At 40.6% G+C, this 25,973-nt stretch overlaps 1 protein-coding gene across 1 annotated transcript; it reads right to left on the bottom strand.

The window, feature by feature from the left end:
• Positions 1 to 1,309: 1,309 nt before the first annotated feature.
• On the bottom strand, positions 1,310 to 25,104 carry sema3ab (sema domain, immunoglobulin domain (Ig), short basic domain, secreted, (semaphorin) 3Ab). Its single transcript, XM_018663880.2, is given in 18 exon segments — positions 1,310 to 3,733; positions 3,735 to 4,046; positions 4,380 to 4,525; positions 5,760 to 5,827; positions 7,134 to 7,291; positions 7,877 to 7,918; positions 8,032 to 8,123; positions 8,288 to 8,507; positions 8,641 to 8,785; positions 8,888 to 8,957; positions 9,068 to 9,182; positions 10,454 to 10,596; positions 11,222 to 11,341; positions 12,135 to 12,225; positions 13,257 to 13,376; positions 16,070 to 16,132; positions 16,567 to 16,727; positions 24,301 to 25,104. Coding segments are annotated over 18 exon segments (2,433 nt in total). The 5' UTR covers positions 24,425 to 25,104; the 3' UTR covers positions 1,310 to 3,490.
• Between the last annotated feature and the right edge of the window lie 869 nt (positions 25,105 to 25,973).

The raw sequence follows: 25,973 nt of genomic DNA, 5'->3' as shown, positions 1-25,973 counted from the left end.
TCCATCTGAGGTGCATACACATAGCCAAAAATACAATCAGCCAGCTCACATATGGCAAATAATAAGCAGTTTTTATTTGAAATGTTGTCAGGAGAGCACCTAAAACTGTGTGTGTGTGTGTGTGTGTGTGTGTGTGTGTGTGGTGGGGTGGGGCGTCTGAAGGGTTAGGCAAGTAGTGGTTATGGTTAGGGTTAGGATAAGTCTCCAGGAAATGAATGTAATTGTATGTAAATTCCCCCAAAAATGACTAAAGCAAATGTGTGTGTGTGTTGTATGAGCGTTCTCTCCGCTGACACTACACAAACTAGAGCCTCTCAGTAATGTTCTCTTTGAAGCACCCTGGGCAATTTGGACTGAAACTCATGAGCTCCCACGGCAGCACTTGAATTGGCTACAGAGGTCAAGGTCAAAGCTCAGGTGAGACATATGCTGATTGACCTTTTGACCTTGGATCAAAGGTGACCAAAAATGGCAACAAAGGCGCCACTGTGATTCAGCAAGATCGTTGGCCATATGAGACATAATGGTGATCACTATATGCTATACAAATACAGAGAATTTGAGATTACATTTTTAAATGTCTGGGAAGAATATGTGCTTTTCTATAACAACCACCAGAGGGCAGTAGTAGAACAAAGTACAATACAGTTCATATTTATAAGTTCTGTCCAGACTTTGAGAATGTGTTTTTTGATTGCAAGATGTTGGTTTTCTGTTTTTTTATATTTTATAGGTTCTGCTATAGTTGTAGACACTGAAAACCAAAGTTATAGTGTATCTTTAACCACTAGCTCCTGCAAATGCAAATAGAACAGCTGGGTTTCAGTTGAAAACTGTAGGGGACCTCATGTATTATTCACATCATATCTCACATCAAGGTCCTAATAACATCTTACAGTAATTCCACTACTGCCTGAGGCACACCATAGTACTCAACTTCACTTTTCAATACACATTATAAAATGCAAGGCACTTGAGCTGACTGATATTCTAGTTTAGCTTTTAATATATAATTAGTTATGTTAATCCCCTCAACTAATTAAATCATTAATCAGCCTATTTTTCTTTGTCATTATACAATACTTGCCTGGACATAACAGACAAATACAGCATTAAAGAAACTCCAATATTAAGGCTACGTTATAAAAGTTTATAAAAGTTTCTCTCATTAATATGGAAATGTACGCAGCACGGTGCTCCAACATCTAATCTGATCATCGCCACTGACAGAAAATTTTTCTTTTCACATAATTCACCATGATAGCAGCAAGACATAGCACATTAAAAATAGATTTAATGAAACCAGCACTTTATGAAGAGACATTTATTAGATCAGTAGAATACATCACCACCATCATCATCATCACCATCATGCCAAAAAGCAGCAGCAGCAGCAGCAGCACTTCATTTCCTCACCTCCACCATATGTCCAAGACAGATGCGGTGAGGCACTCTATATTCTCTTTTAATAATGATGATCTTATCATATGCCCATCTCCACTGAAAGTTCCACAACTCCGGCGTTCAACTTGTCTTGTTAGCCTAAAATCTCTGTCTGGCTCCAGCTGTTCCTTTTCTTCCTCTCCCATGGCTTCCAAAAGCAGATGAAGCTTGTAGACACTCACTAGACAAGGTCATCTGATGCACTGATGTGTTGCAATGCTCCACCAACATTGTTCGTTGTTGTTTACTGGTCTATGGACATTTCAGTCCACAGTTAGATCCTGTTTAGATCTTGTTTATATCTTTTTGTGAATACCTAACTCAGGAATTATCAATTATACAGTTTAGAGTCCTAACAGAAATAGTATGTACATCTTTGAAAGTAGTTAATATTGTGTACTGCATTAGCAAACAACAGAATAACGGTGACAACATCAGACTAGTATATCATTGCTATAGCAAAACAAGAACACTACAATAGTATTCACATGCACTAGTACACAGTGTCATACTTGTCAAACATAGACCATAGTATTTATATTTACATAATGTTCACAGCTACATTCCAGATTTGTGTTTGTGTGTGTGTACATTGTATAATAGTGTATTGTTATATCCAGAGAAAGTCTTTTTTTTATGTCACATGCAGTGAAATGAAGCTGTTACACTGCGTGGCCTGTGAAGAATATGAATATGAGGCAGTAAATGTGGAAGAAAAATACAGTATGGATACTGGGTTATTGCTCAGTGCATTTGATATGTGATGCATGTAACATTGACCAATATTGATGAATAACTTCCAGTCTTACTACAGTATTTGTGATAATACAGTTATTTTAAGAGATTGGTCCTGTCAATCAAATGAAATGATAAACTGCAAGAAAAAAAGCCTGCACATGGTAAATTATTTCCACAATGTACATAACTATATATCAATAAATACACGTGTAATGGAAACAAAGTGTATACAAAGTATAATTAAATCAACATGGAAGAACTTAGTATGACATTTTGTGCACTGAGATGATGCAGTTGGCAGACATCCCAATAAATGACAGTAAACGACTGTCAACTGTTGACACTGGAAGGATTCTGATGATATAAAAAAAAAAGGATAAACAGAATAGAATTATAAAACCTGTCTTTGTTTTGGGAAGCTTATCTAGGGTGCAGACACACAGACTAGTACAAAATGTCCCTGTTTACAACTGCGTTCAAAAGACTTTTCCTTAAATAAATTTATATCTGGGGAAACAACATAAAGCAACAAGACTACTGCAAGCCATTCCCTTTAGTTTGAGGAGACTTCATAGAATACAGTATTTACACATTTTAGCTACATAATATTATTTGTCAACAAATGGTGATTGGTGTTGCTCCCAGTTTCTTGCAGTGTTTGGGCATTTTTATCCTCTCATGTTGACTAATTTAATCATCTATAATACCAAAAATTACCAAATATCCATCTTGTGCTTTCAATGAGCTTCACTGCTTGTAATTCCACTTTACTCCCTGGACTTTTTTTTAAATACAATCCCACCTCCTTCTCTGACATATTTGTGAAGTACAAAAGTAATTATCAGGTATTTTTAGGTATCTATTTAGTTTCACACTGACAAAGACACCTAACTAGCATGCCATGAGACGATGCCATTGACGCAGCCATCTCAACATGGGGTCACTCATGTCTGTATGGTGGATGTATGTATCCAGTTCTTGTGCTGGTTTGACGCTGTCCCTCTGCAGTGCTCATGCCACAGAGGCCAGCTGAGATAATATGCTCCAATGGTCTGGTGTGATACAACATCCTGTTTCCTGCAGTCCTTTGTACTTGCGTACCGTAAACATGGATGCCCACGCACACAACACAGCAGCCAGCAGATCAGGGAAGTGTTACCTTTTTTTCCAGTTTAACTTTTCTATCGAGTCTTTGTGGAAGAAGTCTGTATCTCAGTATGAAGAAGAAAACTGGGTAAGTTGATCAGGGTTACAGAGTGAGAACTGGGTGTGGTGTCAGGTTTGAGTGTTAAAAGTTAAGGTTTATAGGTCAGACACTGCGGGGGGCCCTCTCCAGTTCGTGGGTCCTGCGGTTGCGTCCCTTCTGCCTCTCTTGCAGGTGTTTCCACTTGGCCGCCAGCCCTTGAGCATGCATGTGGGTGTGAGGGTTCACCACAACCTTCTGCTGCTGCTGCTGCTGCTGCTGGTGCTGTTGCTGCTGGTGTATTTGTACCTGCTGCACCAGGTGAGCTTTCTGCCTCCTGTGCTTCCTCTCCCTCTTCCAAACCTGCTCAGCAGAACTCGTCCATGGTGTTCAGAGTCGGGTGATTCACCAAAGACAGGAAGTCTCTGTACCACAGCTTTTGATTCGGAGTTTCTCGAGGTGAGGAAATATCCTGGGCGGGGGTGCTGGCTGCTGCCTCTTCACCACGATGTAGCAGATCCTCCAGGCGCTCGGTATCAATGACCTCCAAGGTCACCTTCAGAAGTGTCTGCATGAAGCCATGCTCCACTGCCTGGCACAGGTAGATGCCTGAATCCTTCTTGTTAAGTATGCGAATCAGCAGGCCCTGGTCTGTGCGGATGAAACGTTCCTCTGATTTGATCTACGAAGTGAGAAAGTTAGAGGTGATAGAGACAGAGTGAAGGACACAGAGATAAAGATGCAAAAATAAATTAGATTCAACATTTCAAAATAAGATATTATGATATTATGTTTCCCAAAACCCCAATAAGCTAGGCCTTGTGGCTATTTTAATTCCACATAATTTATTTCACTTGAATCAACTATGGCATTAAATATTAATAAAATATGATACTGTATTATCTAAAACAATCATCGTTTTGAAGTACCATCTATCATTAGTCATCTACTCTACAGAGAGATATCTAGTATATTTCAACAAAACGGATTAAGTGTTTGCTGAGGTAGCACCAACCTCTTGCTTGCGGTCATCGGTGGAATGCTGGTACTGCCAATATGTCAGGGCTCTCTGAGATTTGGGACTGCACTCAAGGAAAGTGCTGCTGTTCTCCACGCCATACACAGTTTTATCCAGGAGAGTCGTCTGCCCACTTAGTTCATCTAGGTGAAAAGATTAGAAAATGTAGTCACACAAGTTTGTTAGGAAATGTTCTCTGTGAGTTCTTGCTGGTTTAATTGGCTCTGGTTACGACAGCATGTTCTGTGATTTCTTTTACAGACAAAAACAGCCGGGTTTTGTGAACTTTTGTGATTTTTCTGTACAAAACTTTCCTGTTTTTCTCTGACTGAATAGTACAAAACTCTTCTCCAAGTAATGTGTGCATTAGGAGCCTGTTTAAAAATGACTGCATTTCACATTATTTTGTCACATTATCCTGTCTCTTTTCTTATCGCACTCAATCATGTGCAGAATATGCAGCCCTCACCACAGAGGCCGTCACTGGAGGAAATGGGCTATAACTTAAATCTGGGTTTTATTCAGTCAAGTATGCATGATGCTATTGAGACAGGGACTTTTTGCACTATAAGGTCAGTGCTCCTCTGATTGATCTCCTGTTGTATCCTGTTGTAAATTCAACAATTCAAATTCCACTGAATATATTATTATTCCCTCATCCTTTTTTTAAAAAGAAATATTTTTTTAGGTCTGGGATTTTTGGCCAAAATGTACACTCAAAAGTGTTGCTGCCCACATAGTTGGCAGCATGTAACAGTATTTTTTGTGTGTGTCTGAACTCCTCCACCTCAACGTTCGATTGATTTTGATAACAGTTTTTTTTTTTTTCCTCTTCCAGTTACATGAATGAAATGTAAAATTAAGAAACCAAGACAGTGTATTAGACCACAGTCAGAGTCCTGTTTTGGACTGAACCCATAAACAGGGCAGTGGAGTAGAGGGCTTGGCGACACAGAGGAGGCTTGGAGGAATCCTGACCATGTTAATTATAAGCTTTGCGTGGACTGACTCTAATCTTCACCACCAGAAACGCATAAAACACACAGACAAAACGCCACACACATTCATCTGGACTCATTCCTCCTTGATTGCTTCAGGAGAAGCCAGCCGCTGCTTTGGGACCATTTAAATTTTCAAAGTATGACTAAATCCTTGAAACAAAAGCTCCTTTTGTTGTGCAGTTGGAAACCTGACATGCTGGGTTTATTATCTGCTTTCGGATATCATTTGGAAATTTATAAAATCTATATATATATATATATATATATATATATATAATAATATCTGGATTAAAACCAACATAAAGACAATTCATTATACTTTTCAAAACTACTTTTTTATTCTCAGGAACAAAGATCATTATTATTTTTTATATACCGTGGTGTTGCAGATCCGAACATTGTGTGAGTGGGTCTCCATTCCTGATATCTTGTCTCCTTGTTCTCCTGCAGAAACACAAATATAAACACCTTCATGAGTCAGCAGAGACACTGGCTTCTTTGTACGTGTGTGTTTGTGTGTCTGTGCATGTGTGTTTGTGAGAATATGCTTACACTGAGAGTTTGTGTGTGTGTGTGTGTGTGTGTTTGTTTGAATGTGGTTTGGATGTGCAGCGATAATGGAGGCCAACGCAAATAGAAAAACTAACAGTAGGCAGCATCATAGAAAAGCTTTAATTATAGGGTGTGCGTAACAGAGGAATTCAAACCTAATCAATCACTCCAGCCTGTCGTCTCTCTGGGTTGCAGATGCAAAGGAGATTCACGCACAGTGTCAAACATAACCCTGAAAATATTTTCTGTAAATAATAATTGAAGAAACTATGGAGACGCCCAAGCAAACTGGTAACTTCACCCCCACTTCCCATTGTTCTAACCCAGCACTGGTGTGCTGGTAATTGGAGGTAAGAGTTTGCTCTGGCTGCCTTATTTTTGAATGTAGGACTCTGGAGTCCAACTAACAGCAAGAAGAGGATACTGTGCAGCTAGCATTCAAATCAATAAGCCCCATGGAGCTATGAGTGGGAGGCTGCACACAAAAGTGCACACACATGAACACATACAGATCAGTCCACTACTACAACCACACTACCACTGAACCTCTAACACCTACCTCACCCCTGGTTCACCCAGACAGCCTCCAGACATTGGTTCTCATTTACAGTAAACACATGAGGCAGGTTATATTTCTAGCTCTCTGGTAGAAATATGACCCCATACCTTGAGGGTTTTTTGGCAAATATACAAAGCCTGCACTATAAGCGTGCCCTAGCTCCAGCCCTGAATCGCAGTCTGACTGCATATGTCCTCAATCTCAACATGAAAACCCTTCTATATAATCTGGTTTTACCTAAGCAAAGTATAGTTTGCTTAAACAAAAGCAATTCTTAAACAAGCCGGACTCAAACATGTGTTGCACATTTGGCATGTTGAAATTTAAAGTAGGTTGCTCTTATGCAAAACACAAATGTGCTTTTCTGTTAACGTGCGGCAGCTGAAAGGTAGCATATGAAATGCACATCCTAACTGTGCTACGACTTGTGTCACTCAGTGCATCAAATTCAGTCTCCATACCTGGCCAGATGTGTAAAAATATCTGCTGTTGGATGTATAATATTTCCTCGCAAGGCAACATCAAAGCCTGCTGAGTAGTTTGAGGTGCTGACTATTTGCTATTTGTACAAGGTGTTAAGCAGCTTGTAAAGCATGAATGAGCATGAACGAGCATGAATGTGGCGTATGTATTCAGTACCTCTTGGCCATGGGAAAGTATCTGGAGCACTCTGTGCCATCCCATGCGCAGTAAGGGTCCCTCGCCAGGCAGCACTCAGCACAGGCCTTCCCATAAACCTCACATCGATGCAAGGGCATCTGGGACACACCAATGTCTGAGCCCAGGTACAGTTGTTGCTGTGCAGGTAGAGGAGAAAAAGACTCAGTTTTCCATATCAGATATTTTATGTCTTAGGAGCCACAATTGAGGTTTTTAGTCTGGATGGACAGTGTGTAATCCCCTGTGTTTGGCTCAGCTTACATTTTTCAAGGAAGCAAAAAGTCAGGAATGTGGACAGACCATCTTACTACAGGTGCTCAGTACCCTCCTACCTGTCAATTAGCTGGCTCATATTGTCTCTACCTGCCATTTAAGTTGATGAGCTAATTGTTAGGCTGAAAAGCCAACAATTGAGATCTTTGTGTGATAACACGTCAGTTAATCTCATAGTGTTTGAAATGTGCAGACAAGTGCGTCTTTGTTCTGTCTTTCAGTGCCGCAGCAAGGTGTGTCAACTATGAGGAAAAAGTCTCACTCTTTAAGACACAGGCTTTTCACACACATGCAAAATCAGTGGTCACTTGTTACATTTGTTTTCATTCTTTTTTATTATATCATATTTCTGTATCTTTCTCTGCACTGCAATCCGCAGCCTTTTTTCACTTAACTCATTAACTAAAGTAATATTGTTTTAATTGTGCAACAGGAACTACAGTCATTACCTGTTTTGTTGAAAGTTCCATGGCTGTAATGGCTGTTGGCTCCTGTAAGAAATAAGAACAAATACGGAAAATAATAATTAGACAGCACTTAATGATCATGGTTATCCTCAAAATCTGGTATCTTAATAAATACAGGTGATGAGAGAATAACTTACTCTAAAGACAGTCATTTCTTCCAACAAGACTTCCTCTAAATCGTGCCAGGAGCCTCTGGGGATGGACACCACTTTCAGAATTGTCCCCATGTCTGGCACACAATGGAAACACACATCCTGAATTAATGTCTAATCTATTGTATATGCTATATACATATTTTATTTTATATTCTATATATTTCTGTCAATCCATTGATGTTACAATGTTTACAGTTTACAGTACACAGTATGTATGTAAATGTATATAATTGAATACCTGTTCCTATGAACATAACATCATACTGGCCATCTTCTGCTTCTACTTTGTCCACCACTATCTGGGTGAACTGGTAGTCCACATCTGTTTTGACTATGATTGGTCGATTGTTGATGGGGTAGATGGGGTTGAACATGGCTGGATGGCTTCTGGCAAAGGTCACAACTTCATCAGGAAGGTCCTTAGTTGTATCAAATCCTCCAAATGTCTTGCTTGGGCACTGTGGAGAGAGATACTTGTTATAACAGTTAGGCTGTGGGACATGTAGAAGAATTACCTTTAATATCCTCCTGAATATCCCAGTTCATCCCACACCATTAGTCCAGCTAAGCAGCTAAGCATGCTGTACTCACTGTGCCAGGCCGTGGATAGGGAACACGTCCTTGGAAGGGCACCCACTGATAGTTGGGTCCGTCCCTATGGGCGTAAGGACCCAAAAACACTCTCCTGATGTCTGTCATGCTGTACATACACACAGCTGAACCTTTGAATATGTTGCTAATGGGCAGAGAAAATGAGTCAAATAAGGAAAGGTTAGGTTCTTGTTGAAAATGCAATCAGCAATTATGGCCAAAACTATTCCAGTGTCAGCCACAGTACCTGGAAGTGGTAAATACTGCATAGATGATCGGGCTCTTGGGATCCTTTGTGCTCATGAGAAAAACATCCTCTGTAAACCAAGAAGAAGGCACTAAACATTATAGAGATATCCTCCACTGAAAAAGTAGCATTTCATCTTCAGGAGATAATGTGTTTGAAGGTGCTGGAGCAACCACTCACGTAGTTCATCAAAGTGGGTGTCTATTCCATTACTGCCAGGCACAGAGCAAATAAGACGAGCTTTCAAGAAGGTGGTCCATTTATTTACCAGACTCCTGTGACCTCCCAAGTCATTCTGTTGAACAGATCACAGGCAGAAGTTCAGCAGGGAGGTTCAGTTATTCAGAAAACAGAGGAATATTTTTCATTTTCAGTTTTAGATGACAGTTTCCATTTTCTTTCTGGCTGAATAAAGACAATTACTGTTTTACTTTCCACAGTTTATGTTCCCCTTTTTAAAAATGCTTTATGACTGTGTTGGCGGTACACATTTGACACAGTGACAGCTCTCTCTATAAAATATACTTCATGCAGCAAGCATATTTAAACATAATAGACAGACTATATGAAGCATAAACTTTTCATTGATGGTGATATGAAAATTTTAGCACAGGAAGTGTTTTCTCTTAATTATTAAAGCCTGTCAATCAACCAAGCATCCATAGCTCCCTCTTTAAAATGCATTTCCCATGATGAATAATGGATTGTTAAATAGTGTGAAGAAAGAAGACTCAAAAGTACTCCGCTACATACCCTAGTAATATGTATCTCACAGTGCCTCTCAGTGCCTCACAGTATAGTGTTTGTTTTCCAGAACATAGCACACAAACACAGAAGCACAAAGTGCTGGCTCATAAAAACTTATCCCACTTGGTGTTGATTTATGACAGCAAATTAGAATGTGTCCAAAGAGGCATAAGCCCAAATTAATACCACATCTTGCATAATGGGTGGCTTGTCTTGTGATGAGGGGAGCAGATTCTTGACATTCTGGGTAATCAGGCTGTTATGAAGGAGGCACGATATGCAGCTGAATGGGAGACTGAGGCTGGACATCACTCACTGATCTGCAGTCAGTTTAGTAAATTCCTGCTCAATGAATAAGAATGGGATCTCGAACGTGAAAGCCGATACAATGTCAGTGATTTAACAACCATCTCCTGAAGCTGGAGGGTGCAGCGGACCCAATCAGTGCCAAAGCCTGGCATTAGGATAACAGTGCTGCTATTGATGGTGGCTTTTCCTCTCAGGTTCTGGTGACATTTAACATTTCTCTCAGGTTTCTGTCTTTGGGGGCGATTGAACCAAGCACAACAGAGCTCACTCTTCTCTAGGCTAAAAATAATCACAGATAACAGCTCCTGAAAGCTGCCATTATGAAAGCCACTCAGACACCCGTCAAGTGTTTTTCCAGATACAGAAGCTATTTCACATAATGTCAGCCGTGAGCGTGTTTGTGTGTGTGTGTGTGTGTGTGTGTCTTTCTGTGTCATTGTTATTGTCTCTCTCCTTTTGTGTGTGCTCCCTTGTGACAGCCAGCTTGTGTGACCATGTCTTAATGCATACTTTGCAGAGCTGTCCGATGCGAGCATGTGTGGCCTTGCCAGCGTGCTCTCCATCCATAGCATTCTCTCTGAAGAACAGGTAGATTTTATCGTCTTCTGGGTTGTCACTCTCTGGAATCTGATGAATGCCTACAAACCTGGGATCTGCAACACATACAGAGACACATAGAGAAATATATGAAATCAATATAGTAAGTAATTAAGTAAAAACATGTATGTAGTACAAAATACTATAAATGCCTCAAAATAAAAGAATCTAATACAAAATATCAAACAGGCAGCCCGTTAGTTAATAGCACCTCTTTCTTTTGGCAGCCATTAGAAAGAGGCCACCAAGGCCGTTTAGGTTAGTTAGCTTGACAGACAAGTACAGACTACTGTCATCTGCATAAAAGTGAAGAGTAATATTACAATTACTCATTAAAGGCTAGTTGTGGCAGAATATAGATGTGGATGAAATAAGAGCAAGAAAAGATCCTTGAGATAGTCCACAGGACAGCCATGACATCACTGACCGCTACTGAAAACTTTTGCTAAGTTGTTTTCAGTTTGATGAATAGGACATAAGCTCACTCTCTTAACCTGCTCATAAGGATCTCAATGAGGATCCATGGTCAAGTGTATTAAAGGTTGAGCTGGGATCCAGCAAAAACAAAAATGAGATCTGAGAGTAAACTTTCAAAATCTAACAGCCTAAAAGGACTGTATTTTTAAACTATTAATGAATATGATCAAAGAGCTGTCCAATGACTTTCCTCTTCTCTCTCACCATTTAGCCACCGGGAGTCATGTTGCTCTGTCCTTATTGGGTGATGCTTGCCAAGGGTGCGAAAAATGGCAAAGTCCCGCCCCATAAAGTCAGCCGATGTTCCAGCATACAATTCCCCATCTGATAGTACAAGGAATAAATTGTGTAAGCATAGTAACACTGGGTGAGAAAACAGTGTGTAGTGATTTTTCCTCAGTGATGCAGGTGTGAGAGTCTGAGCAATTGTTCAAGGGCTTAACAGTACAGGTAGAGTCTGAGTCCTGGGAGAACACAGACAGTGACGGACGTGATGAACATCAGGAGTGTGAAATTGACATTAACACAGTAGGCAGGGCTGAGAGGCGAGGCGAGGGAGGAATGAACGGCTGGAGAGACAGATGAGGAGGGACAGGACAGAGGTGTGAGACAGGGGGAGTACATAATAATGCTGGTGAGAGGGGAGAGAGAAAGGAGAGAGGAGATGAGGAGTGATGGGCTGGAAAATGGCCATCTGCTAGGTTAAACGGTGTGATATAACACAATCTGACTAGCGATGATTGGGGGTAGAGAGGAAAGACATGCTCACACGGTCCTGCTTTATTTGGCAAAAATTAAGGATTTAGTGTGAAGAAAACTCAATAAAGTATCATCTGCCATGCACACCCGCCACTTAAAAGAGGTATATCCAGATTGAAATAGAGTTTACAGTGCTGTCAATGAGGGGTTCCCAGTGTGTAAATACAAACTAAAGAGCAGACCCACTTGTAATGAATGGCAGGAATGCTGTGTTCTGTTACTGACATTTACTTTACACCCTATATATTTGCTGAAATGAAAGAGTGGGGTAGAGGGTGTTTTCAGGACTCCCAGCTTTTTATATGATTTTGCTCTAACATACAGAAGAGCAGCACTGTGTATCCGGTCTTAAACTTACCAATTAACATGGAGGCAGTAAGCAACTTGGGATCATAGGGACTCTTCCCCCGGCCATTTTCTATGTGAGGCTCCAGTCTGAACACACTGTCCTGAGTGTAGGGAGACAGAGAGGCTCAGGAGTTGTATGTAGCATCAAATGCAGGGGTTCACATTATTTTCTGGCATGAAGGATGAAATTACTCAGGGAAAAAAGTTGCTTGAGTATGAGTGGAATTCCCTCTGGGAAACCCATTTTGCTGTCAACACTTCAAGATATTCAGGTTGGAGGAAAATTGCATTTTTTTATGAAAATGAGCATCATTACACAAAATTAAAAATTTGGTCTAAACCATGATATTTCATCATTGTATAATGAATCACAGAGGAAAAACATGATTCAAAAGTGCAGCCATCAACAAATGACAAATAACCCTTTTAATTACACAGATTAAAAAAAGACAAATAGTTATTTTAATAAGAGGATAAAGTATAGAGTATTTAAAAACATAAGGAGAAATCTGAGAGAGCAGGGCAGATGTTTAAAATCATGTCACTGCAAGCACATGCTGTAACAGAGAAGGACTGAGAATTAAAACAATTAATCTCATCACTCACTAATGACTTGGTGACCTCGACACCCGTAGGAAATCCATCAGATGAATTACATTTCAAGGTTATGATCTATATACAGTAAACAGCTTTTCTCAGAGATATTTCCTGCCTCTAATTGTCTGTAAATAGCCATCTAATGAATAGGAAACGCACATTTATAAGTCTGACTCAGTGACATTTGGAGGAGAAGAGAGCAATTTCCTTCTCTCATACTCAAATGAACACACACATACACATACAGCAGCACCATATTAGAGTGATGAATTGGAAATCCTGCAGACTATGAAACCCTGTGTTTAATTTTCCACCTCATTTTGCTAAAATGAAACCATTTTTATGTACTTAGCAAATCATTTATTAGGAAAAGAATGCACTCACACCCGACTAGACATGGTCTTTCACAACTTTAAATGCTTAAACTTTACTATACTATAAAACTCCAGATAACATTTATATTTCAAAGCAAACATGCATTATTGTGTTTGACAGCAAGTGAAGGCAGTAATGGAAATGTAACATGTGCCCGTACCTCCGGTTTCTTGCCCACCTCCAGATAGGAGCACACAGGGTGAAAGGCTCCTGTCCCACACACATAGAGATGGGTCTGGTTGAACGGCTGCAACACCTTGATGAAATTTGAGCACTCCCTCTAATGAAGCAGAGACAGAAAATAGCTGATTCAGGATGAGTAACTGATGCTTGGTGCGTGACCATTTTAAACCACAGCTTTTACAATCTTTTCTGACCATGGCCTGTAGTGCCATAGCTATACACAAGCTAGTTCCGATAGCAGGACAGGACACCTGAGTCAGTAAAAACATTGTGAAACTGCTGGATAAATAAACAGGTCAGACCTCACTAACAACATAAGTCACAGAGGAAAATATATTGCTTAAATAAAGAGATCTGTAATAACAGACAGCAAAGCTTACTGTAATCTATCATAATTCCCCTGAAAACAGCCAACAAACCCTAGCAAGTGGGCTGAGTAATAATTCTGGAAATAATATTATGACCAGACTGAGCATTATCATCCATGACTTTGTTTTTTATTTTTTTCTCATCTCCTCTACATACAGTGCTCCACCCTCCACCTCCATCATGACACACATAAATGCTTGAGTCTTTCTCTTTGAACTCAGTGACATTTTTCACTGTTGGCTTCAGAGATGTTATGCACATGAGCTGTGTAATTTCCCGTGGAATTATTGTGAAATCCATACAGGAGGGAATTAGACTGTAGAATAACAAAAGAGGCAGTCAACAAAACTCAACCATAATAATCCCATACCAGTCAGAGTAATGCAGCCTCACACTGGCTTACTGTTTGTCAGTACAAAAGTGATGTTCTTGATTCTGCATTCTACTGGGCATATGGGAATATTTATCAGAACTCGATGACTTTAACACTTATTACTTAAAATGTTGCAGATGTTGTTTATTTGATAATTTCTCTCTCTCTTTCTCTCTCTCCCAGTGTGTGTGTGTAACACAACAGGCATCTGTATGTGTTGTATGCATTGCTCTGTGCCATATGGCACATTTCCTCGTGCTCTGGCAGCACGTGCCTGAGCAAACCTGACCTCAAATAAAACTGAATATGTCATCACATACTCACAACAGGAAAAAAAAAAAAAAAAACACTGAAAAAAGAATCCCACCACAAATTATGCATGACTAAGTTCATCTGGCTTTACTGGGTCATCACCAGACAGCAGCCTCTGTTTGTGTAAGCTTTTGTTGTCATTTAAGCAGCTGTCTTTTCTAGGATTTACGTCATGTGGGTATATGTGAGTAATGAACATTATTGCAAGCAATATCATAACACTGTAAATATCAACATATTCTCTTTGTACTGTGGTACTTGTAACACTGTTGAATATTTTGCATATTCAAAAATACTGAACCTCTAGCTTTTTTCCCTTATATTTCTTATTTATTGCCAGGAAATGCAGTAGCAGCAGCAGCTTTCCTCTGTCTTGTGGCTGTACTGTCACATCATTCACACCCATCTATCTCTTTCTTTCCTTTCTGCCTCAGCTCCAGAAGTATCTGTTTACAGTACATCAGGGGGCATCAAGCGGACTCACTTTCCATCTCTCTCCACCTCCCTTTAATTCTCACTCTCCTCCGACTTTGTAACAGAGAGACCACCCTTCAGGGCACCATATTCATCCGTGCCACAATGTTTACAGAAAACACACAAAAGACTTCATGGCGCTTCAAATCAGCCATACAGAAGGGTAGAAGGGCAGGATAGCTTGCCCTGTTCTAGCCAATGCCCAGGCAGTGAACTGAGGCACAAACAAGCAATGCCATGATTTTACATTCCAGCCTGTTGCCTTAGGCTATATTGAAGATAGAATTCATAACACAGCTTGCGGGGAGCACAGACAACCTCTCAGCGTGTTTACACAGAGTTTCACCACACTACACAAGCAGCTTTCAAACTGCACTTGGCCAGATACAGGGAGATGTGATGCTTGGCTTGTCATGCAAGGGTTGGGTAAGGTAAGGGGGTAAGCACTGGATCTTAATGTCACCACATAAGACCTTTCAAATCCAGCTTTCATTGACTTCAGCACATTGACTTTGATTAAAAAAACATTCTTATCTTAATCAAATAAATACACTGTGCAGCTTAAGTGATGCTGAAGTGTTTGGGGTTTGTTTTCATTTGCATTAGAGTAGGTTTATGCTTTTCATTATGAAGTTCAGGTAAAGGCCTAACTTTAAACTAGAGACTGATGTCCTAATAGCAAAACAAACCACAATAATGCACTGGCTGACATCAGTTTCATTTATCTAAATGAGTTAAATGAGTCTTTGCACTTTGCCAATCAAGGCCAGTCTAATAACATGGGAACCCTGATCCCTGAATATATGTAGTTAGTATTCATACAGCACTGTTACACCAGTAAGTCTGGCAGAAAGCACAGTGATTTCTCAGGCTTCACTCTATTAAATAGAGTGTCCAGAGGCTCGATAAGTGATTAAGGTCACATGATGGTCTCAATCTTAGCTCTGAGATTATGATCAGACCTCTGGGGAGCTATGTGATGGGCTGTCCATATGACAGATTGGATATGTCAACACACTGGTATAAACGAGCTGAAAGATTAAAACAAATCTTATATTGTCTATGATTAAAATGCCATATATATGGAGCATATATCCAGTGTAATCCCAGTGCAACTACGAGTGTAAAATCAGAGATTTAGACCTACAGAGTTGCACATTGTTCATAATACAAGAGAACAAAGAGATTTTCTAAACATCTGTGGGAGTGGAGGGGGCACAATGCTAACACCCACTTGCAAGATGGATGGTTTTAGCTCTTACCGAGAGATCTTTTCCTGCCCACTTGCATTCATCTCTTCTGGTGGGAGAAGCTGGCCAAGGGATCTGCAACACAAACACAGTTCCTGTACATGTTAGAAAAGAATCACCCTTTGTACCAATTTTACAGAGTGAGTCAATACAGCTATTGCTTGTGTGCATGCATGTGTAGACATGACGGTTGAAGGGGTCACAATGCGATTTGTTATCCACTTTGTTTCAGTTTACTCCATTATTCATCCAGGTGTGCAGAGAGCAGCTAACATGCCTGGCACAGCGTGTGATCGTGTGCGACAGCCCTTGTCTGAAATATTCATGAGGCACTTTTCTGTAGAAACAGAAAAAGAGTGTCCCGAGACACCTGAGCCCCTGAATGGCACTCCGGATAGAGATGCACACTCAAGTCAGGTATTAAGTTGGTTAGAAACACAAACAGACTTACAGTCGTGAGTGGATGAAACCACCAGACAGACTGATTGAAAGTCAGCCCTCGATTTTACCTGTGCATAGTCTTTGCTGATATTTAGGAGGTTAAAGGAGAAGATGTGGTCCTTGGCTCCCACCACGAGTCTTCCTTTCTCCTCATCCAACAGGAAGGTGTGGTAAGCCGAACTGTTGGCCAGGCCTTCGAACGTCACAAGGTTGTTAGACTCCAACATGTCTGCACAGAAAAAAAGGAGAGAAAAGTGGTGATCAGCATAATATGATAATCACTTCATGAGAATCACTGTAACCATTTTTTTTAAATTTCCAGGGGCTGTTTGGAAGACATAGCCGTAGTCTCAGAAGGCTTTCAACATTTCCAACCACCTAGAATCTCTGTGACCACAGGTTCACCCCTACAATCACTAGTCTGCCTGCTCAGTTGTAATGTGCCACATACAATGACAGTTTGAGGATTGCTGCTTCATGCCTTGAGGGTACAGTGAATAAATTAAAGAGTGTTCTTTGGATTGTCTTGCTCCTATACACTGGTGTTGGTCTTTTGCCCCTTTCCCTCCTTCAAATTTTTTTTTTATATGTGTGTATATATATATATATATATATATATAATATATAAATTGTATTTATTTTATTTTTGCATAAATGTTGTTTCCCTTCCTGTTACAAATTGTTCTCAGGACTGGAAATTGTACAGCTTGGCCAAGCAAGGCAACTGACAGATAGTGAAGAGCCACTGCCAAGCCAAATTGGACTGGACAGGTAATGCCAGCACTGGGAGCCAGTGATCAAAGTGTCTGCATGGGGAAGTGACCTTGACCAGAGCAGCCAAGCACAACTTGGTTCATTCACAGTGGAAAACTGGGAGGAAGATATAATGTCATATTACTCTAATATTTCACAACCCAAACTGCAGGATTACTCTTAACCACATCGGCTATTAGGACACGTTACTATGGGCTACAGCTCACGTTTTGCAGTGTAATGCAATGGTCTGCCAAGTCTGGCAAAGAAGCGACATTTGCTTTCACAGCAGAAAGCAGAACTTGTCACTAACAGACATTGAAGATCTCATTACCGTAACGACCTCTAAAGGTGGCATTATGACTATGACATTATGACACCTTTTGTGTAACGTGCAGACGTGCACACACATTCATACGCTGTCCTTCTCACATTTTGTTCTCACCCGCAAAGTCTCACCACACTATGACCCCCTCCCATTGACCACCCACACAAAAGGGTGGAGAGTTATGGAACAGAGGGGAACTGGTTCCTTTGGTGCTCTCTTTCTCTCTCTCTCTTTTTCTCTCTCACTCTTTCTCGGGGAGTAAATAACAAAAACACTCATGAATGTTTTAGCAGGGAGAATGCCCCCCTCTCTGAAGTGTGTCAGAGCCCGAGAGAGTGAGAAGACAAGCTAAAGCAAACCTGTTATAAAAGAGAAGAAAACTGGAAAAGAAAGGACATCACACTGGCTGCCTTTATTCATTCATAAACCTTTCTAATTTTAATAAGAATTTTTCAGTTAAAACACGGGTCATGAAAGTTGTTCAACAAAACTCTGGCAGCTGTAATCTGAGCAAGTGTTTCTATACATTTATTTTATTGATATGCAGGTATAGGTCACTCTAGTCTCTTGTTAAAATAAAAAAAAAGTTACTCAAGAGAGATAAAAGCTATTTGAGAAACAGTGAAGGTGACAAGTGTAATGTAGTTCAGAGATTTTTAAATCAAGAGGCTTTTGAGAGTTGAGTTTATGGGTCTACACTTTATGGGGCCAGTATGCTGGTAACAATAGCCATTAACAGGAAGTGAAAAATCTAAATGGTGGTGATATAATGATGAAAAAAGAAAACTGTTAAAAGGTGGGGAAACACAGCTGTGGGAGAGAACGTAAAAAATGGAAAACCTCTTGGGTCTGCTTACAAACTTCCTCGTCCTCATGTAACATTTTTCACTCACATAAATAAATGTATGTACACACATGTGTGTGCCTCACTCACATGTACACACACATGCACACTACTGTACGCACAGGATAGCAATATACAATGGGTTGACACCCTGTCTTTATCGTTATTGTCTTAGTGATTTAGTTGGTTTCCTGTGCCTCAACCCTGATGGAGAGAGATTTAGACAGTCTCCTAAATATAAACTCACATCACTGTGTGACCCAGCCCTTGGGCTCCCTGACTCCCCACTCCAAAGTCTTCTGAGAACTTGACATCTCAACCTGACTTAATAAGTCCAGAAGGATTTGAAAATATTCTTGAGGTCGTAAAAAGAGTAGATCTAGTCTGTGGCCACTCAGATACATAATGGCACTGCGTCAAAATGCCTTTATCCATGAATATCTTACATAATTTTAATTGTGATTCATGATTCGTGAAATGTTTCCACAAAGTTACAGTATGAACTTGAATCAAGTTTTTTATGTGTCTGTAAGTCTCGTTTTGCTTGATTGAGGTTATACTTGGTAACTATATTTGCATTTTATTGGATAAATTAATTTGGAATATGAGTGATTTTTATACATTTAGGGATTACTGGGCTCCTCATAACACAACCACTGTCTTAAGGATGGAAAGAATCTCAAGGTCATAAAAAAAAGTTGCTTTAAAAGTATTGCTCAGCCCAGTCCAAAGCTGTGTCCCAGATTTATGTTCCTCTGTAGCCATGGTGATCAATCATTAGTGGATTCAATGTAAGCCCTTCACTGACAGCACTGTAACACCCGCCTGCTACCTCTGACCCTTTTTCACCTGCACCAAGGCTGCATTTGTGTGTGGGAGAGAAAGACAGAGATAGAGAGAACCCATCCTCCACATGTAATATTTTTATTTTTGCTCCATAGAAAAAGCAAACATGTGCAAACAAAAGCAAAAATTCCTCCCTACTACCTAACATCCAGCAAGGTAATTATCATCACAACTGATGCACATTGATGAGTCACTGGTAAAGCAAATAGGAAATATTCCTTCTGGTCCTTAAAATAAACTGCCAACAACACAATCAGTGTGTCTATGTAATTTGAATATAATATAGAGGAATCAAGTGATTGCTGGCAGAGTAATAGACTTGTTTTATGAACAGCAAAGTGTCAGTGAGCTGTAGGGAAACTGCACAGACATGATGACTGCTCCTCACTTTTTCTCAAACCATATCCCTGTGTAAGAGAATGGAGAACAGCATCACCACATCCACCCACTATACACATACACACACGTCTCTGGTTTGTGAAAATTGTCTATGGGAGTAGTGTCCATGGCAACAGACCATTCAACAGAGACTACTGCTAAGTTATTAAAAGCTAATCACCTAGAGACAGATACTCTATGGGTATTGTGTGTGAATGTGTGTGTGTGTGTGTGTCTGTGCATTGATGGAGCATGTTGTGATGTGTGTTACTGGAAAGAAACAGGATGTTTCCAAGCCACGCCAGAGGTGATGGCCTATTCATGTCTGAACTGGTGTCCCCTCTGGTTAACTATAACAGGTGGGCATGCTTAAAGCAACATGTGTTTTACGTGTTTTTCCCCTGTTTAACAAAAAAAGTGAAATGGTATTGATACACAGCAAACTTCATAATAAAGTTCCACAATAACAATAATGTTGCTGTTGGGATATTGTTGTGCTACACAGAACACAATTGCCTGAATTTGGAGCCCAGGAGATACAGACACTTTCACAGACAGAAAGACAGACAGGTGGATGGGCAAATGTGTGGCCTTTAACAGGTGTCAGCTGCTGCCCTGCCATATTTTACTAATTTTTTCTCCTACCCTACAATTCTTGAGGTAACCCTGTCAAGAACCCTGCTAACATCACTTTTTACCAGCTGTTTTTCTGCCTATATTCTCTTTTACTCTCTCCTCCCGTCCTTTGCTTTTTTCCTTTGATCTTGAGCACCTTTTGTCCTGTTCTCTCTTTGCTCCGTCTGTCATATTCTGTTACAATGAATTTGTGAGTGAGAGACAAAGAGAGCAGTGCAACGAGAGGTAGAAATGGGAGAGAAAGAGAAAGAGAAAGAGAGAGATAGGGGGGCAGATGGAATGGATGCAAAGAATCAACAGTCCCTTGTGAGACTGATAAAAATAAACTCTTTTACCCTACATTCCCTCCGTCTTACTCTCTTTTCTTTTCCTCAACTGGAGGGCACAGAGAGTGTTATCTAAGTGCTTCCTAAGAAAAAGCAGAAACACATCTGAACAATAACCCACGTGTTCCCGTACTGTATATGGGACCACTGATGCCTGGTTCAGTCGCCTCGCTGACGTTTATCGTTCACATGGCTGAGTATATGATTGCACGCTGACAAAACACAATGTATCACAGCGCCGCTTTAAGTGTATACAGTCACTGATTCACCCAAGCCTGAGGGGAAAACACCACAAAGCTTCATCAGTCAAGTAATTTGTTCAGTGTCAAGCAGAAATGTGGGCAAACACCTCATCCAACTCTCTGACATACTGCATTACAAGTTGCTCTGCATATCAGCCTGCTTTGAGGTTGGGCTTATGGTTAATTTTTTTCACATCTCTCAAGCAATTACGCATCATCAAACCTTTGTTACATTAAGACTGCGGTTTAAAGGACAGCGGAATGTTGTTGGAGTTAATACAGTTTTCACTGCTGAACTGTAGAACTGTAGAACAGTAAAACCAACTTGATTGCATTTTACACCAGTTGGATAACTATGCATTATGCATAATGTGATATGTACTAATATTGGAAATGCGCTCTCATTACAATTACGATATTGATTCAACCATTTGGCCCAGCCCTAGATGACACTATGTCTGTCTGTCAGCCAATAGCCATGAGCCGTGGAGATTATGTAAACAGACGTCCTAAACAAAGTGAATTTCTTCTTAAGAGTATTTAACTTTGCAGCTGGTACAGATGATGACTAAGTCAGATGACTTAAAAGATTCCTCTGAGAGGAGCTCTACCCAACAAATCCTGAGCATGCCTCTAGTTGGACAGGAGCAAACTATTCTGAACTTGATAAAGCCTCCAGAACATCCAGCCATCCGAGTGTATAGGATACCTTCCCATGGCCATTCAGAGTTTATACTGCACACACCCCTAGAAACCCAACTCCGCTCTGAAGATTCTTAACGTGCTTATGGATTAAAGGTCTTTAGGAGAACTTCTCCATTCTCCAACTCTGATTAAAAAGTCATTTCACACTATGATGAAAACAAGATTAACACGAAAAACAAAAAACAGCTGTAGGTTCTACTGTAGTTTAATTTTTCAATTCTTGGCTCTTTTTCTCTCTTGGTATTTAAGAGTAGAAATTTGTTGTGCTGCTGTGAGTGTATCTGCCTGTGAGTGTGGATATGTGTATGAGCTTGTTTGGTAGCCCTTGGCTCAGCTAAGGAAAGGGGTGGACAGGTCAGAGAGAAGGAGTACTTTTGGCAGTACACCCATGTCCTATAAAAGTAAAGTACCCTCTCTTTCCTTCCCTGGACAGTAAACAACATGTGCTATACTCCTTGTGGCCCATAAACTTGCAAACCATATGGATCTCTGTTTACCCCCCAGAGGATCCATTTAGCCTAAGGGTGTGAATCGATTTCATATCAATTTATGTCAAAATATAACATATGTGAAGTGACTCCAGTCATAGTGCTATAGTACACTGTAAATCCATGGCCTCCTACTGCCTCATCATCACCCAGTCACTTAGTTGTTGATACAGTTGGACCTTAGCTCGTGTTTAGGTAGCCATGGGGTACCATTGTTATCCTTCCCCCTTACTCCACTGCCCTTCTGCCCCTCAACCCTCACTTTCAAAGATCTGTTTGAATCTCCTGGGGTTGAGCAGGGAGGTTGGGTATGTGTATGTGTGTGTGGTGGTGGTGGTGGTTAAGGGAAGCTGGTATGCATGCCTTAGAGAGCCTAACTGTATTCATCAAGGACCTCATACTGTGGAGGAGCAGGCTGCTGCTCAGGTTCATGCTTTCGAGATAAACACTTCCCTGCTGTGTTCATATAAGTCTTCAGTAGAGTTAAAAACATGTGCAAGTGCGAGGAGGGTTCCACCCACACAGACACATTGGTCTTGGATACACACAGGTTTTCCCAGTTTTCCCGGTGACCTGTAGGGGTCAGAGTTCCTTCACCTCATGGTCCCATGAGTCACTGATCAGATGTTACCTCCTCAGGACTGCTTCTCAAGCTGTCTCGGTAGGTGCTGTTCTGTAATTCACAACAGTGGATCTTCTTATTGCCTCCCCTCTGACTAAATCTGAGTCAGCTTCACCTGTCACAGGGGTAATAAATTATTTATATGATGATATAAATGATTCATAATGCAATAATCCCATGTCACTTGCCTAATGGGACCTACAGTGGGTAATGTTTGATGAAATTCTGCAGTATTATGTGAATAATATTTCCACCACATTGCAGGCATGAAAATTATACCTGCTCACTATCCTTTGGCTAGAACTCCTCTGCCAGGGATGGTGCCAAATGTTGTCCCCACCAGCCAAAATGTGAATTAGGTCTAATGGAAGTATTGAATGTGGAGATGGCAGCCAAATAACCAGGCTAGCCAGCCTGCTACCTGAAGGGCCTGACTTGTAATAGAGATCTCATCGAATGGGCGTGTTTCACCAAACTGACAGCATGTGGTTTTAAATGACTGATATGCTCACAGGTATCATTAGCTATCTACAGATGGCCATGTATTTATGTGTGCGTGCATATGTGTGTGTGTGCGCGTATGAGTATGCGCATGCTTGTGTGTATAATTATGGATCTCCCAGTGCTGAGCGAGAAACATTTCTCTTTGGGAAAGCCATCTGCTGAAACAGACCTGCGCCATTCATCCTGAGTATAATTACCATGCAGGAAAGAACGGAGCGGAAAAATGACATCCAGGAAAAAAAGAAAAGGGAGAGAGGGATAAATGACACTAAACTGCCAGAGAGTCTACGTCTGGCACCACTTTTCATTGCAAAACTGACAACAGCACTCGATCAGAACAGGGACAGAGAGGCAGGAAGAGAGAGTGCATTACTGACAGACGTCTGTAATAAACAGTTCAGTAGTACCAGAGAGATACATTAGACAGGAAGCACTTCTTCTGATTTGGCAAGTGAAGCTACTTTCCTAAATCCCATTAAACTGCTCTCCTCTCGCTATAATAGTATATATAATGAATTCCTCCCATTAATTCCTATTTATTAGTCCCAGTTGATCATTTTTATGGAGCCAGCACAGTACTATTTTTAATACACCACAATGTTTGCATGAGAACAACAATTTTTTTGTTAAATTGAGTATAATGGTACATGAATATTACATTTGGAAGAGCCATCTGCACGACATTAAATGGGAGCTTGCTTTAGAGGTCTGTAGATGAGAGTTTTAATGTTCAAAAGTGGACCTCAACTACCTGACTGAAATCATAGCCAACAGATATGCATTACTCTGTTACACAACCAGAGCATACTCCTGATAAGCCACAAAGCTTGACAAGCCTTGTAAAGAATTAATTTACTTGTGTCAACTCAGTTTACTTTGTTGGTATTTTTACAAGTGAACAGAGCAAAAGAATCTCTCTGCCTCATAGGGACATCTTGGGTCTCTCAAGATGTCTTTAATTTGTTTTTCTCAGTTAGTACAACTCAAATCACTTCATCAGCATATGTGGTTTGGGGATTTAAATAGTGAGCTAAAGTTCTTTCACATACCTCAGACAAAATAGTGAAAAGTTGAATTATCCTAATTTTGTTTATTATCATTTAAGTACAATACAAATGCAAGGAACTCACCTTTATAGGAAAGTTTTAGCCGGGGGACGTTGTTCTTGGTCTTGGTCTGTTGGGCTCCACTGCCCTCCATCCTGAGCAGAGCCACCCCAAAGAGCAGCATAATGCTGCCCCAGAGAAAGCCCATGGTCTCGGGGCAAGATAGGCCAGATAGGTCTTTTAAATACACGACTCCAGTGCAGTCAGTCGCAGATCTGGTATAGCAGAAGAAATTCTGGTGACAGAAATGTTCCCGTTGTCCAGCGATATGAATATATGCTGGTGAGATCAGTCCAGACTGGTTCTCACCAGGTCTCACCCCCTGCCAGATCAAAAAACCCTTTCCTGTTCCAGGGGTCAAAAGCCAAAATTAGAGTCCAACTCCGGGGGAGACAGAACCTGCAGAGCAGAGTTGGGGGTTATGGGTCAATGTCACTGCAAGTGAACTTCCCACACCAGTCCAAGGTAAACTTAGCCAAACTGAGCACAAGTAAGAGATCTTCACCATACTAAATGCTAGGACGAGTGAGAGGGTCTGGGCACATTTGCCATAGTTTTCTGTCCTGCGGTACCTAACCAGCATTGAAGCTCTTTCTGAACAGCAATCCACGTTATCGCTGAGTCTCTACCTTTGGCTAAAGAAAGAAAAACAGGTCCAATTCATTTCAGCTGTTAATCCATTCTGTTTGATAAACTCAGTCTGCACTGACTCTGTCTCTCTCCTCCTTTCACCCTGTTTTTCTATCTGCCTCTCTCGCTCTCTACTTAACACTGGTCCGGACTACTACAGCCCCACTCAGCGCAGCTCTGCCCTGTCCCCACAGCGCAAGGCACACAGTGCAACTGAGAACAGCTGAGGCAGGCAGCATAGTCACAGAGAGAGAGAGAGAGAGAGAGAGAGAGAGAGCGTGTGAGAGAGAGAGAGAGAAGGATTGGGAAAAGAAGTGAGTGCTGTGTAGGCGGGAGAAAGGGTGAGAGAGAGAGCACAGAAAGCATGGGAGAAAAGAAAACTGTGAAAGCAAAAGTAGTAGGAGAGGAAAGGTTAGGGCAAGGCAAGAGGTTAGAAGGAGTGTGAAAACAGGAAAACACAGCCGAACATCAAAGTGGAACAGTTTGAGGAAACTCATTCTTTGTGAGGACTCACACTTATTCTAGGGGTTTTTTTTTCAATGTAGATGAGACTATTAGATACAGCTAATTATTTTTTCCAATCAGATTAACAACAAAATTTGACATTAAGACATCACAGTCATCAGGTACAATAACATAAAACTCCTAGTTCCAACCACGTTAACACTGAATTTGTATCCAATTAATCTATTGTGTTGTTGACCAAAATATGTCATTATCTGTGTCAAAACTTGCCCTTAACATCTCCTTCTTTGCCTCCTAGTTTTCTTTCACTTGATTCTTAATTCTGCACAAGGTGTGTTTAACATATTAAATCCATTTTTATTCATTTATTGTTTTTATGTGCTTTTATTGTTTTTATTGTTTCTGAAAATCTCCATAATACTGAGTAGTATTTATGCCATAATGTTCATAAATTAGGTTATACTTGGCTTGTGCTCAAATGTATTACGCTCTTATGTCACCACAAGAGAGTCAGTGTGTTATGTGGTTACTACTCCTACTACTGTTATTTAACGTATCACTAAAGATTATCAGCAATCCCATTACAAATTACAGTAAATGCG

This window comes from Lates calcarifer, linkage group LG10 (genome assembly GCF_001640805.2).
Source record: "Lates calcarifer isolate ASB-BC8 linkage group LG10, TLL_Latcal_v3, whole genome shotgun sequence".
Taxonomy (NCBI): domain Eukaryota; kingdom Metazoa; phylum Chordata; class Actinopteri; family Centropomidae; genus Lates; species Lates calcarifer.
The sequence above is the reverse complement of the archived record's forward strand: the minus strand, read 5'-3'. Positions and strand labels throughout refer to the sequence as shown.